General features: G+C 42.7%; 1 protein-coding gene across 1 annotated transcript in view; it reads left to right on the top strand.

Annotated features, from left to right (window-relative positions):
• Positions 1-13,437, top strand: part of LOC311235746 (protein-tyrosine kinase 2-beta-like) — a gene marked incomplete at its 5' end in the record, with an annotated part of 197,699 nt that overhangs the window by 35,606 nt on the left and 148,656 nt on the right. The window contains one exon of the mRNA XM_084323215.1: positions 229-310. Coding sequence (XP_084179341.1) covers positions 229-310 — 82 coding nt within the window. The remainder of the gene's footprint in view (positions 1-228; positions 311-13,437) is intronic.

Raw genomic sequence — 13,437 nt, 5'->3', positions numbered from 1 at the left:
GTCAAGAAAAATTGTGTGTGTGTGCATAATGTGGGTATGTGTGTGTGTGTGTGTGTGTGCGTGTGTGTGCGTGTGTGCGCATGTGCGCGTGTGTGTGTGCGTGCGCGCGCGCGCGTGTGTGTGTACGTGCGTGCAAGTGTGTGTGTGTGTGTGTGTGTGTGTGTGTGTGTGTGTGTGTGTGTGTGTGTGTGTGTGTGTGTGTGTGTGTGTGTGTGTGTGTGTGTGCAGAGCGGGGAGGGGGTCCGGGTGGCAGTGAAGACCTGTAAGGACTGTGCAGCGGATGTGAAGGAGAAGTTCCTAAGTGAAGCTGGTGAGTTTACTCTTGTGTTTACTCTTCGTTTGCTTAAAGGCACAATCTGCGTGCGGTGGGGCCGGCAGGTCACCTGTTGTGTGTCACAGTAATTGATGCAGAGGGTTAAATTAATCGTGCCCACACACTAGGGCTGGCCCATTAATCCAGTTTCAATTACAATCATGATTGTGTCTTCCCACGATCATGAAAACAAGATAGTCGAGATAAAAACAATTATTGTGCCGCATGACGCATTGCTCTAATTTTGTCTTGTGTTGTAAATGCAGCGCACCTTTCCTTCACAGCGCTGCGCTCCGCCCCTCCCCACTCAAGCCCAAACAGTAGTTTCACCTCATCTTGAGAGGGATGAGGGAGGAACCATCGTGTGTTTCTCCAGTTATTTTGAAACGTCTTTGGTAACTTGTAGACGACAACAGAAAGGCAGCCTTTGGTAACTTGTAGAAGACGACAGAAAGGCAGCCTTTGGTAACTTGTAGAAGACAACAGAAAGGCAGCCTTTGGTAACTTGTAGAAGACAACAGAAAGGCAGTCTTTGGTAACTTGTAGAAGATGACAGAAAGGCAGTCTTTGGTAACTTGTAGAAGATGACAGAAAGGCAGTCTTTGGTAACTTGTAGAAGATGACAGAAAGGCAGTCTTTGGTAACTTGTAGAAGATGACAGAAAGGCAGTCTTTGGTAACTTGTAGAAGATGACAGAAAGGCAGTCTTTGGTAACTTGTAGAAGATGACAGAAAGGCAGCCTTTGGTAACTTGTAGAAGATGACAGAAAGGCAGTCTTTGGTAACATGTAGAAGATGACAGAAAGGCAGCCTTTGGTAATGTTTATGTTTATTTAGGATCCCCATTAGCTTTTGCACTTGGCAAAAGCTATTCTTCCTGGGGTCCGGACACACAACGATACAACAATATTCAATTCATTACATCATTATCAACATCAACATCAATTACATCATCAATTACATCATTATCAATATCAGTTAGGATGATATTGTACAAGATATTTATTAGTAAAAAGTATTCAAATAAAATAATTAAAATCAAATAAATAGTGCTTCCTGAGCAGCACTCACTGCCATCAACTTAAATACAACTAACAGTCAATTGGTTTTCACCGCTATGCCATAAGGGCTCAGTGCATGCTCGTTAGTAGATGGCACTTTAACTTCCTCTTGAAGGTGGCCTTGGATTCTATTTCAGCGAAGTAGCTTGGCAATGAGTTCCATTCCAGATAGCTCTGTAAGTCACAGAAGATTTTAGTAGATTTGTTCTCGGTTTAGGTGCCATTAGATGGCCTGACGTAGCTTGTCTGGTCATATGGTCATGTTCTTCTCTTATGTAAACTATATGATCATAAAAATACTGTGGTTTTTTGACAACTTGAACATTTCTGAGAAAAGTAATGAGACAGGATTGCAGACGTTTCTCAACCGGAAGCCATGATAATTGTCTGTGCATAACTCCAATGTTAGTGCACTTTGAACAGTGGAGAGCTAGCCTTGCAGCCTTATTTTGAGCTATTTGTAGTTTCTGTATATGTGTTTTTGCTGCTGATGACCATATTACGGGACAGTACTCAAGATGTTACAAAACCAGAGCCTGGATGACTTCTTTCAAAGTGGTTGGTGTTAAATACTTTGTGCATTTTCTTGTCACAGCTATGCTCCTTCCTATTTTTGTTATGATACTGTCAATTTGCTTTGTCCACTTTAAACCAGAATCAAGAACCATGCCAAGCAACTTAGCCTCTTTTACCTGTTCCACTGGCTGACCAGCCAGAGTCAGGCTTAATTGTGGATCGCTGCTTTTGTTTTTGCAATGTTGAGTACCAGTTTGTTATTGTTGACCCAGTCTGTTATGGCTTTAAGCTCTATTCCAAGTATATTGTTTAACTCACTACATGTTGATGCTGTACTGTACATTGTCGAATCGTCAGCATACATGATTACAAGGTTGCGCTCTCCAGACTCCACGACGAGGTAAATAGAATACAAGTGGCGAATGTTAACGCCGCCATTTTAGTGCTGGGAGATTTCAATAGCGCCAATCTGAGAAAGGTATTGCCTGACTTCTATCAGCATGTGACTTGCAACACCAGAGGCGGTAACATCCTAGATCACTGTTACACGCAATTTAAAGGTGGCTACAAGGCTCATTCTGATAGTGGCTTTGGTAAATCAGATCACGCGTCCATCTTTCTTTCACCAAAGTACAAACAGAGAATTAAAAGTACTCCTGTAGTCTCGCGAGAGGTGCAGAAATGGGATTTGACGTCAGAGGAGACGCTCCGGTCCGTGTTTCACTACACAGACTGGAATGTGTTCCGCGACACAGATAACATTAATGTCTACACGGAAACAGTGCTGGACTATGTTTGTACTAGGGTGGAAGAAACAATCCCCACTACCAAAATGAAAGTTTACCCAAATCAAAAACCCTGGGTAGACAAATCCGTCCGTGAAGCTCTGAGAGAGCGCACCAAAGCATACAACGACGGCCTAGTGGCAGGCAACATGAATGACCACAAGGTGGCGCGATACAACGTAAGGAGGACAGTGTCAGAGGCCAAACGGCGCTACAGGGATAAAATTGAACTCCAGTTTGAACAAGCCGACTCTAGAGCTATGTGGCAGGGGCTCAAAACGATGACAGACTACAAAGGCGCCTCCCTCAAACTGAACAGTGACATCTCCTTAGCAAATGACCTCAATACCTTCTATGCGAGGTTTGATGCTGGTAATAACAACACCAGCTCACAAGCCATGGCAATGGGGGGGGGGGGGGGTCGGCTGCTGATGGAGGCGCAGTGTTCAGGGTAACAGAGCATGAGGTGAGGCGGACCTTTAAAAAAGTGAATATCAGGAAGGCAGCAGGTCCGGACGGCATCCCCGGCCGCGTCCTAAAAGTCTGTGCCGACCAACTGGCCCCAGTATTCACTGACATATTTAACCTGTCCTTAGAACAGGCTGTCATCCCCACCTGCCTGAAGAAGTCCACTATTATCCCTGTACCCAAAAAATCCAAGCCTGCTTGCCTCAACGACTACCGCCCTGTAGCTCTCACCTCCATAGCCATGAAGTGCTTTGAGAAGCTAGTAAAGGGCTACATCTGCTCCTCCCTCCCCATCAACATGGACCCCCTGCAATTTGCATACCGCCCCAACAGGTCCACGGAGGACGCCATAGCCCATGTGCTGCACACAGCAGCATCACACCTGGACAAGAGGCAGGGGAACTATGTGAGAATGCTATTCATCGACTACAGCTCGGCATTCAATACCATAGTCCCCTCCATACTCATAGCCAAGCTCAGGGACCTGGGCTTGGGCTATGACCTCTGCCAGTGGGTCTTGGACTTCCTGACTGGCAGACCCCAGGTGGTGAGAGCAGGCAACTGCACCTCCTCATCCATCACCCTCAACATAGGGGCCCCCCAGGGCTGTGTTCTGAGTCCCCTCCTCTACTCCCTGTACACACACGACTGTGTGGCTCAGCGGAGTAGCAATACAATCATCAAATTTGCTGACGACACAGTGGTGGTGGGCCTGATCTCTGCCAACGACGAGAGGGCCTACCTGGAAGAGGTCAAGGTCCTGGCGGGATGGTGCCAGGAAAACAGCCTCTCCCTGAACGTCAGCAAAACAAAGGAGATGATTGTGGACTTCAGGAGGTCGGGGGTCAAGGACTACAGCCCCCTCAGCATCGACGGGGCACCGGTTGAGAGAGTCAACAGCTTTAAGTACCTCGGAGCCTACATATCCGAGGACTTGACATGGACCACACACATTGACAGTGTTGTGAAGAAGGCACGACAACGCCTCTACTTCCTCAGGCGCCTAAGGAAGTTCCAAGTCAGCCAGAAGATCCTTAAGAACTTCTACTCATGTACAATAGAGAGCATCTTGACCGGCAACATCACCTCCTGGTTTGGGAATAGCACTGCACAAGACCGAAGCAGACTACAAAGAGTGACACGTTCAGCCGAACGCACAATTGGAGGGGGGCTCCCCACCCTCCAGAACATTTACAACAAGCGTTGCAAGGGCAAGGCTAAGAGAATCATTAAAGACTCCAGTCACCCGAACAACTGCCTCTTTGAACTGCTGCGGTCAGGCAAGCGATACCGGAGTCTCAAGGCGAGCACAGAAAGACTCAGAAGAAGCTTCTATCCCCAGGCCATCAGGCTGCTAAACGAACAATGAATGAACACTACACAACAACAACCACCAAACGCACATAGCACACACATCCACACGCACACACTCACTTTAAACAAACACACTGTAGCACCCACTCCACACACTTTATAGCACACACCCACTTTAAACAAACACACTGTAGCACCCACTCCCCACACTTTATATTTATGGATGAAGGATTGCACTACAACTCGTACACCTTACTGTAAATTGTACCTAAAATTGTACCTCATCCCATTTCTGCTTTGCACTAGATAGTACTGTATATTAGTACACTGCATAGTATTGTGTATTGTATATTATATGGTAACTCAGAACATTGTACATATGTCTATACCGAACACTGTGACCTCATTTTTCTTCTTCTAAATTCATGCTATATTATGTTATTATGTTATTTGATACTATCTTGTCTAGCACAGTCTCTGGAGCGTAACAGTGAGAAGCATTTTGTATGAAAGTATTCTGTACTTCTGTATGACAACTATTAAAGAACTTGAACTACACTAGATTTATCTAATACATAAGGGAGGTCGTTTGTGAATATTGAGTATAGCAAAGGCCCAAGCGAACTTCCCTGTGGGACCCCACACTGCAACACCTTACTTTCAGAAAAGCTCCCATTGAAAAATACTCTCTGGCTTCTCCTAGTCAGGTAGGTCTCCATCCAACACATAGCAACAGAGCCAAAGCCATGGCATTTGAGTTTGTTCAGCAGCAGAATATGATCGATCACATCGAAAACTGCGCTAAAGTCTAACATCACAGCTCCAACAAGCCTCCTGTCATCCATGCTCTTAAACCATTCGTCGTCATTTGGTCAAGTGCTGTGCTTGTAGAGTGACCATCTCTATATGCATGTCGGTAGTTCGTTATCAGACTATTACTTGAAAAGTAGTTTTGAATTTGGGTGTATAAAATGTTCTCTATTATTTTACTTAACACTGGGAGGAGACTTATGGGTTGACTATTGGAACCAGCAAAGGTTTTTCTTTTGTCCTTAGGTAATGGGATAACCTTGGCTTCCTTCCAGATCTCAGGGCACACACCTTGCTCTAAACATTTATTGAAGATGTGACTTAATGGCTTAGATATGTATTTGGCAGTCATTTTGAGCAGTTTACCATCCAAGTTGTCAATACCAGGAGATTTATCATCAGACAGGTGTAAAAGCATATTTTCAACATTTTCCTCTGTAACATGGTGGAATTCAAACATGCACTGCTTTTCCTTCATGATACAATCTTTAATGATGTTATGTGACACTGTGTCCTCGACTGCACCCATGGCATTACTCAGCTTGTCTACTTTATTTGTAAAGTAATCATTCAAATGATTTGCAATATCTGCTGGCTTGGTAAGGAATTTACCCTCTGTTTCTATAAAGGAAGGATGCATGTTTGAGTTCCTCCCCATTATGTTATTTAACATTCTCCATAATTTTTTCCCATAATTTTTAGAATCACTGATTTTCTGCATGTAGTATTCCTTCTTTCTACATTTATTCAATTTGGTTACCGCGTTTCTTAGTTTACAGTAATGTTGTTTGTCACATGGATTACCTGTTCTATTTGCATTTTATTTTGCATCATCTCGTTGGACCATCAGACTTCTCATCTCATTATTCAACCACGGTGCACAATTTGTCCGTGCCGACCATTTTCTCATTGGAGCATGCTGATCGGCTATCCCCATGAAATACTTCATAAATTCTCCCAGTGCTTTTTCTGGGTTTTCTTCATAGCAAACATCAAACCATTGCTTATTCTTTACCTCCTCCACAAATTGCGCTGGATTAAACCCCTTATAAGACCTTCTATAATTTATCTTGGAGCCAGCTTTAGGTATTTTGGTCTTCCGTACAAAACTAGGTTATGATCACTAAAACCAACTGTAAGTGACAACACTTTAGTGCAGTGCTCTGGCCTGTTAGTATATATATGATCAATGCAGCTTGTTGTAATGGCCCCATGTTTATTTGTAGCCATTCTAGTTGGTGATGTCATTACCTGAGTCATATTACACATTTTGGCAGCTAATGCAATCTTGTTCCACATGGGGCATTTCTCATTGAAGGCATTGATATTCAGGTCTCCCATGAAATATATTTCACTATTACAATCAGCTGTGTTGTCTAACATTTCACATATACCATGTAGATAATTTGAACTGGCACTTGGTGGCCTATAACAGCATCCAATTAATATGGGTTTTAAATTTGGCAATTGTATTTGTAACCATAAGGCTTCTATTTCATTTTGTATCGTAGTCGTATCGTACTTTTTCAGTCGCTGTGAGTACAGAACTAATGTTGCAGCGATGCACAGTTGTTTAACTTGGTTACTTGTCAAACATAAATTACTCTGCTCACTCCTTGTATTCACTAGGAATATTCTTGTTACAAAGATCCCCTCAATTTTATATAACAATTTATCAATAAGTCTTGACAGACACAACCATTCCACCAGACATGCTTCTGCACGAGGTTTTACACTTCCAAAAGTGAGGTCGAATGCAATGAAGCGAACTGTCATGTTCCGTGGTATGCAGGAATGGAACTCTCTTCCCAGACATGTTAAGCAGGAGAATAGTAAATGCCGTTTCAAAATCGTGGTAAAACAACATTTTCAACCAAAGAAATTGACATTCCCTAATAGATAGTGTGTACGTAAATGAAAATGTATGTGTCTGATATTTTTATCTTGTATTATGAATTTGATTAGGGTTTTTATTGTTGTTTTAATTGTCTGTATGACATGTAAATGTTGTGAGTGTATAAGGGTTTTTATTGTTGTTTTAATGGTCTGTATGTCATGTAAATGGTATGAGTGTATAAGGGTTTTTATTGTTGTTTTAATTGTCTGTATGACATGTAAATGTTGTGAGTGTATACGTCTGTAACTGTATTTTATGTGTTATGGACCCCAGGAAGAATAGCCCCAGCACTGCTGTGGCTAATGGGGATCCAAATAAACTTAAACTTAAACTTAAACTTTAGCTGGAATATGATTCTGTACATAAATCAGAACTCCGCCACCATTCTTATCTCTATCCTTTCTGAACAGATTGTAACCATGCATTGCAACCTCTGAATCACCAAAAGATGAGTCCAGGTGTGTTTCTGTGATAGCAAGTATGTGTATATTATTTGATTCTACCAAGTGGCATAATTCATGCACCTTGTTCCTCAGACTACACACATTCAAATGAGCAAGTAACATACCCTTCTTTGGCAGATTAACAGAGTGTGACACTATTACCGTAGCAACCATAGTCGCGTGTGTGTACCGTCACAAGCCTGCACCATTGTTTACTGCAGTAAGAAACACGTTAGCGTCCAGCCTGTGCTTTTTCATCACCGCCCGTCAGCCAATATGTAATGTCGGAGTTGCGATACAACTGTCCATCAATGAAGAGTTTATCGATGAACAGACGGGTCTTTTTGTTACTGTTTCTGGCGTCCGTCATAATTGGATGGAGTAGACGTCGTCTCCTCATGATCTCCGATGGATATTGATCAGTGATCGAGAAGGCAGAGCCTTTCAACTCTCTGCCTCTCTCCATGATGGCGTGCTTCATTCTGGACTCAGTGACCCTCGCCACTATGGGACGAGACTTCTGGACCCCAGGCTTGGATTGCCCAAGACGGTGCACTCTGCAGAAGCGGATTGCATCTGTGTCTGGCTTTATCATCTTGAGTCTGTCCACCAAGAAAGACAGAACGATCTGCTCCGACTTTATGTAAGCTCCCCTTTCTTCACCACTTTGTTCAGGAAGCCTATGTATAATTATATTGTCTCTCATGATTCGGTTCTGTAGATCCAGCACATCATTCGCCGTTTTGTAGTTGTCTTCTTGGAGCTCGATTGTGACTTTCTGTAGTCTTATAACGTCAGCCCTGAGAGAAGCGTTGTCCTTCTTTAGGACTTCGATTAGGGAGTTGTTGAATTCCACCGATTGCTTTAACTCCTCCACGTCGTCACTTAGCTTCTTCAAAAGATCCAACTTCTCCAGCTGCTTTTGCATAGTTGACATAGACTCACGCATTACTTTTAGTTCTGCAAGAAGTGGATACTCCGTATCGCTAGAGCCCAGCTGATTCCTGCTGCGTTTTCTTTCCCGTCCAGCGGCCTTTTTAGCCAACATATTATCATAAAACACGTCAATAAACGCTTCCAAATCGTCGATAGTTTCATCCACTGACAAATCCAGTCTGATAGAAAGATGTTTAATTTCTCTTAAAATGGTTTTATGCGATAGAAACAAGCAAATGTTTTCAAAAGTGCTGGGAACCTGTTTCTGCTGCGAAATGGCGACCTCTTACCGTGAAATTATCTGTAAATGTTTAAAATTAACTTGTAGAAGATGACAGAAAGGTAGTCTTTGGTAACTTGTAGAAGATGACAGAAAGGCAGTCTTTGGTAACTTGTAGAAGATGACAGAAAGGCAGTCTTTGGTAACTTGTAGAAGTAGACAGAAAGGCAGTCTTTGGTAACTTGTAGAAGATGACAGAAAGGCAGTCTTTGGTAACTTGTAGAATATGACAGAAAGGCAGTCTTTGGTAACTTGTAGAAGATGACAGAAAGGCAGTCTTTGGTAACTTTTATACAACGGCATGCAAATTTCTTGATTCTGATTGGCTGAAACAGTCATTTTACACGTGTTTATTCTTCACAATTCCATGCTGCTGGCCCAGGACCCGCCCACAACCGAATCACATCACATCACTCCGCCGGATCACAAGATGCCGGACAATAATTTAACAAATGGATATGTTGATAACGACTAAACGACTAAATATCAAGCGATTCTGTCACAGCGAATGTCTTAGTCCTTTAAACAATGTTGGATGATGTAATTGATGGGTCTTGAATCATTGTGTAACAAAAGAAAAATCGCGGATTGATTGATTGATTAATTTGCAATTTCTTTTTCAATTTCTTTTTCCTTCTCTCTGACTGTAGCCCTGTCCGACGCTGGCTCAGTCTCCACCCACCCCAAGCACACACACACATACACACACACACACACACACACACACACACACACACACACACACACACACACACACACACACACACACACACACACACACACACACACACACACACACACACACACACGCACACACACACACACACTCCTGTCTGCAACGCGGGGGATAGTCAGACTGAGAGAGATCTGGGTGCTGCGCTGTTCTAAGTGAGCATGGCCTATTGAGTTGATTGATTGATTGATTGATTGATTGCTAATTTTATTACTGTACGCTTGGTTTCCAACTGGTTAAGTTTAGGCCCTCTACAGTAGGTTTAAAAAAATAAATAAAAAAATAGGGCGAAGAAAACCTTTTTTTCCTATAGGGCAAAGAAAACTTTTTAATTTGTTTTACCTACTTTCTATAGAAGCATCTAAGAATGAAGTTCTATAGAAAGTAGGTCTGCATCCCCTTAACAATTGTGTGTATTGAGCCGTACTGTATTGTACCCATTCTGCATCTGGTAATACAATTTTCAATCAATCAATCAATCAATCATTCCAATAACCACTAACTTCATAATTAAAAACTAAAGAAAAGTTGGATGTGTTAGTTGGTTGGATGTCTTAGTTGAAAGGCAGTTGGATGTGTTAGTTGGTTCGATGTCTTAGTTGAAAGGCAGTTGGATGTGTTAGTTGGTTGGATGCCTTAGTTGAAAGGCAGTTGGATGCAATAACACACAGTTGGATGTGTTAGTTGGTTGGATGCACTTCAAGCTGCTTCCACATGGAGGCAACTTCTCTCAATCATTCCAATAACACACAGTTGGATGTGTTAGTTGGTTGGATGCACTTCAAGCTGCTTCCACATGGAGGCAACTTGTCTTTTTTGTAGTTGTGGGAACTACTTTTTCTGGCGGATGGTTTTTTCAATAAATCTTCGATTAATGTGTGTTTATTGTATAGCAATAAGGTTGGATGAATGTGGCAGTTGTATAAAAGCATTACATCACTTGCAGTCGTGATTTGTGAACAATAAACCATGCCTAGGGGGGTCTAACGACCACCCCTAGGCATGGTTTATTGTTCACAAACCACTCCTGCGCGTGATGTAATGCTTAAGTAGAAGAGGCAGTCTTTGGTAACTTGTAGAAGATGACAGAAAGGCAGCCTTTGGTAACTTGAAGAAGACAGAAAGACAGCCTTTGCTAACTTGTAGAAGATGACAGAAAGGCAGTCTTTGGTAACATGTAGAAGATGACAGAAAGGCAGTCTTTGGTAACTTGTAGAAGATGACAGAAAGGCAGTCTTTGGTAACTTGTAGAAGATGACAGAAAGGCAGTCTTTGGTAACTTGTAGAAGATGACAGAAAGGCAGTCTTTGGTAACATGTAGAAGATGACCGAAAGGACTTCCGGTTTGACAACAACATGTAGCAGACACGTTTGGTCAAAGCTCCGCTCCCGTCAACGTTAATTTAGCTTAAAAACCTTATTTGTACAACACTAATGAGTTTAAACCTCATCGTATATATTAAATAAGACCTTCTACTAACTATATCAAAAGAAATAAAGATTCAACATGGGACCTAAGGAAAAGAAAGAGACTGGAAAGAAACTAGGAGGAGACAGTACAACGGCGCAAGTTGTGACACGCTCATCGAGGGATACAGCAGCCGCCAATACAACAGCACCATTGTTGACTTGCCCCGTTGGGGAGACAGTAGCTGATAATATACCGGGCCCGACGACGACTTGCCCCGAGAGGGTGACAGCAGACGACAATATAACGGTAACGGCGGGGGCAAACACCGTGAGAGAGAAAGCAGTGGAATTTGAGAAGAAAATATCAGTCAAATCCACTGTCTCCCAATGCTCCTACAACCTCAACTGATACAAGCAGGGAGGATACACAACCCGATTTCAAGTCTCTGACTAACCTGATAAAGGATCAGATGGACGCTTTCAAATTACACATCGACGACTTCAAATTACACATCAATGCTAAATTCGAAGAGGTTAAAAAAGCGGCCGCAGAACAGGCCGGGCGTATTACTGCAGTGGAGAACACGGTGCTAGAAATCACATTGAAAGTCGAGGAGAACAAGAAGACTGTTCACGATGGATTCACAGAGATAGCGGAGGAGATACAACAGGTGGACAAAGCGCTTCGGAAGAAAATACAAGACATCGAAGAGGAAGCAATGGAGAGGCGGCTCGAGACCGAACGTTACTACCGTAGATATAATATCCGTATTGTGGGATTGGATGAATCAGTCAATTGCACAGACGACATATTTCCAACAGTGTTAGCTTGAATTCTAGGTAAACAGATCCTATCCACAGCGCCGTTAGTGGACAATTGTTATAGAATCGGTACACGGGACCTAAAAGGCAACGGGACGAGGGTTATCATTGCTACTCTGCGCAAGACAGAAATAAGAGACGCGATCATCAGAGGGGCACGCAAGCAATGGGGGAAACTGAAATATAATGACAAACCAGTGTCTTTCTACGAGGATCTATGCAGGGAGGCCATTGCCCTACGTGTCCCCTACAAAGAGGTGCTGGAGAGGCTATACAGGAGAAATCTTAAGCCAAGCCTTCGTTACCCAGCCTTTCTCTCCATCTTGAATAAAATAAAAGATAAACTACAAATGGTCCAAAATGCTGCAGCCAGGCTACTCACAAGGTCAAAAAAATCATGTCACATCACTCCCATTTTGGTATCCCTGCACTGGCTCCCGGTACACTATAGAATTCACTTCAAAGTCCTCACTTTCACCTTCAGAGCACTTCACGGTCAGGCCCCTATCTACATCACGGAACTCATCCATCCCTACACCAACACCCGCTCACTCAGATCTGCCGATCAGCACCTCCTGGTGATCCCCAGGTCCAGGCTAAAAACAAGGGGTGATCGAGCCTTCGAGGTGACAGCACCAAGGCTCTGGAACGCTCTCCCCCTGGACCTGCGAACTGCCCCCTCTGAAAACTCTTTTAAAAAACAACTAAAAACACATTTGTTCAGACAGGCTTTTGATCATGCATAGGCGCCTTTTCTTGTCCTCACTGTTCTATAGTTTTGTTTTAATTAGTGACTCATGATTTTATCCAAATTCTTTTATTCTACTTTTTCTATCTGGTTTCACTGTTTTTAACTGCTGTTTGTTTGTTGTCATTTATTTCTGATTTTGTTTTATTGTGTTTTTATTCGTGCTGTGAAGGGTGCTATATAAAGGTCATTCATTCATTCATGATGCAGATGGTAGGATAACTATAGCTAAGATTGTACACAAGAACAGGAAAATAGCGTAATAGCGTAATAGCGGTATACGCCCCAAATTTGTACGAAGCTAATTTCTTCACTACACTTACCAGAACAATGTTAGACCTTCCCGAATACTCATTTATAATTGGTGCGGATTTTAATGCCATTTGGGATCCAGGGATGGATAAATCTTACCCCTCCTTTTCCAACGAACAAAGAAATTCATCTAATGCATTAAAGGATTGGTCGAAGAATACAGGTGTAAATGACCTATGGCGATCACTCAACCCCACGACCCGGAAGTACTCTTGTCGATCTGCGAGACATAACACATTATCCAGAATAGATTATGTTTTTGCATCCCCGAGACTATTTGATAACTATGATGTGGAAATGATACCCAATGCATTATCAGATCACTGTTATTTACTCCTAAAAGGAACATTTGGTATACTATCATCCCGAGCCCCAAGATGGCGATTTAACTCGATGCTGCTTAATAACAAGGAATTCATTACACAATTCAAAGAAGCTCTTTCAGTATTCCTACTGGAGAATGCGAATTCTGTGCAGGACCCCAGAATGTTATGGATGTCGGTAAAGGGAATGATCAAGGATTTCACCGATAGCTTTTCCTCCAAAATACGCAAGAATCGAAACTGGCTGAACTGGAAATGCTTTACTCT

Source organism: Notolepis coatsorum (genome assembly GCF_963971535.1).
Source record: "Notolepis coatsorum genome assembly, chromosome: 1".
NCBI lineage: Eukaryota > Metazoa > Chordata > Actinopteri > Aulopiformes > Paralepididae > Notolepis > Notolepis coatsorum.
This window is presented reverse-complemented; position numbering and strand designations above follow the sequence as displayed.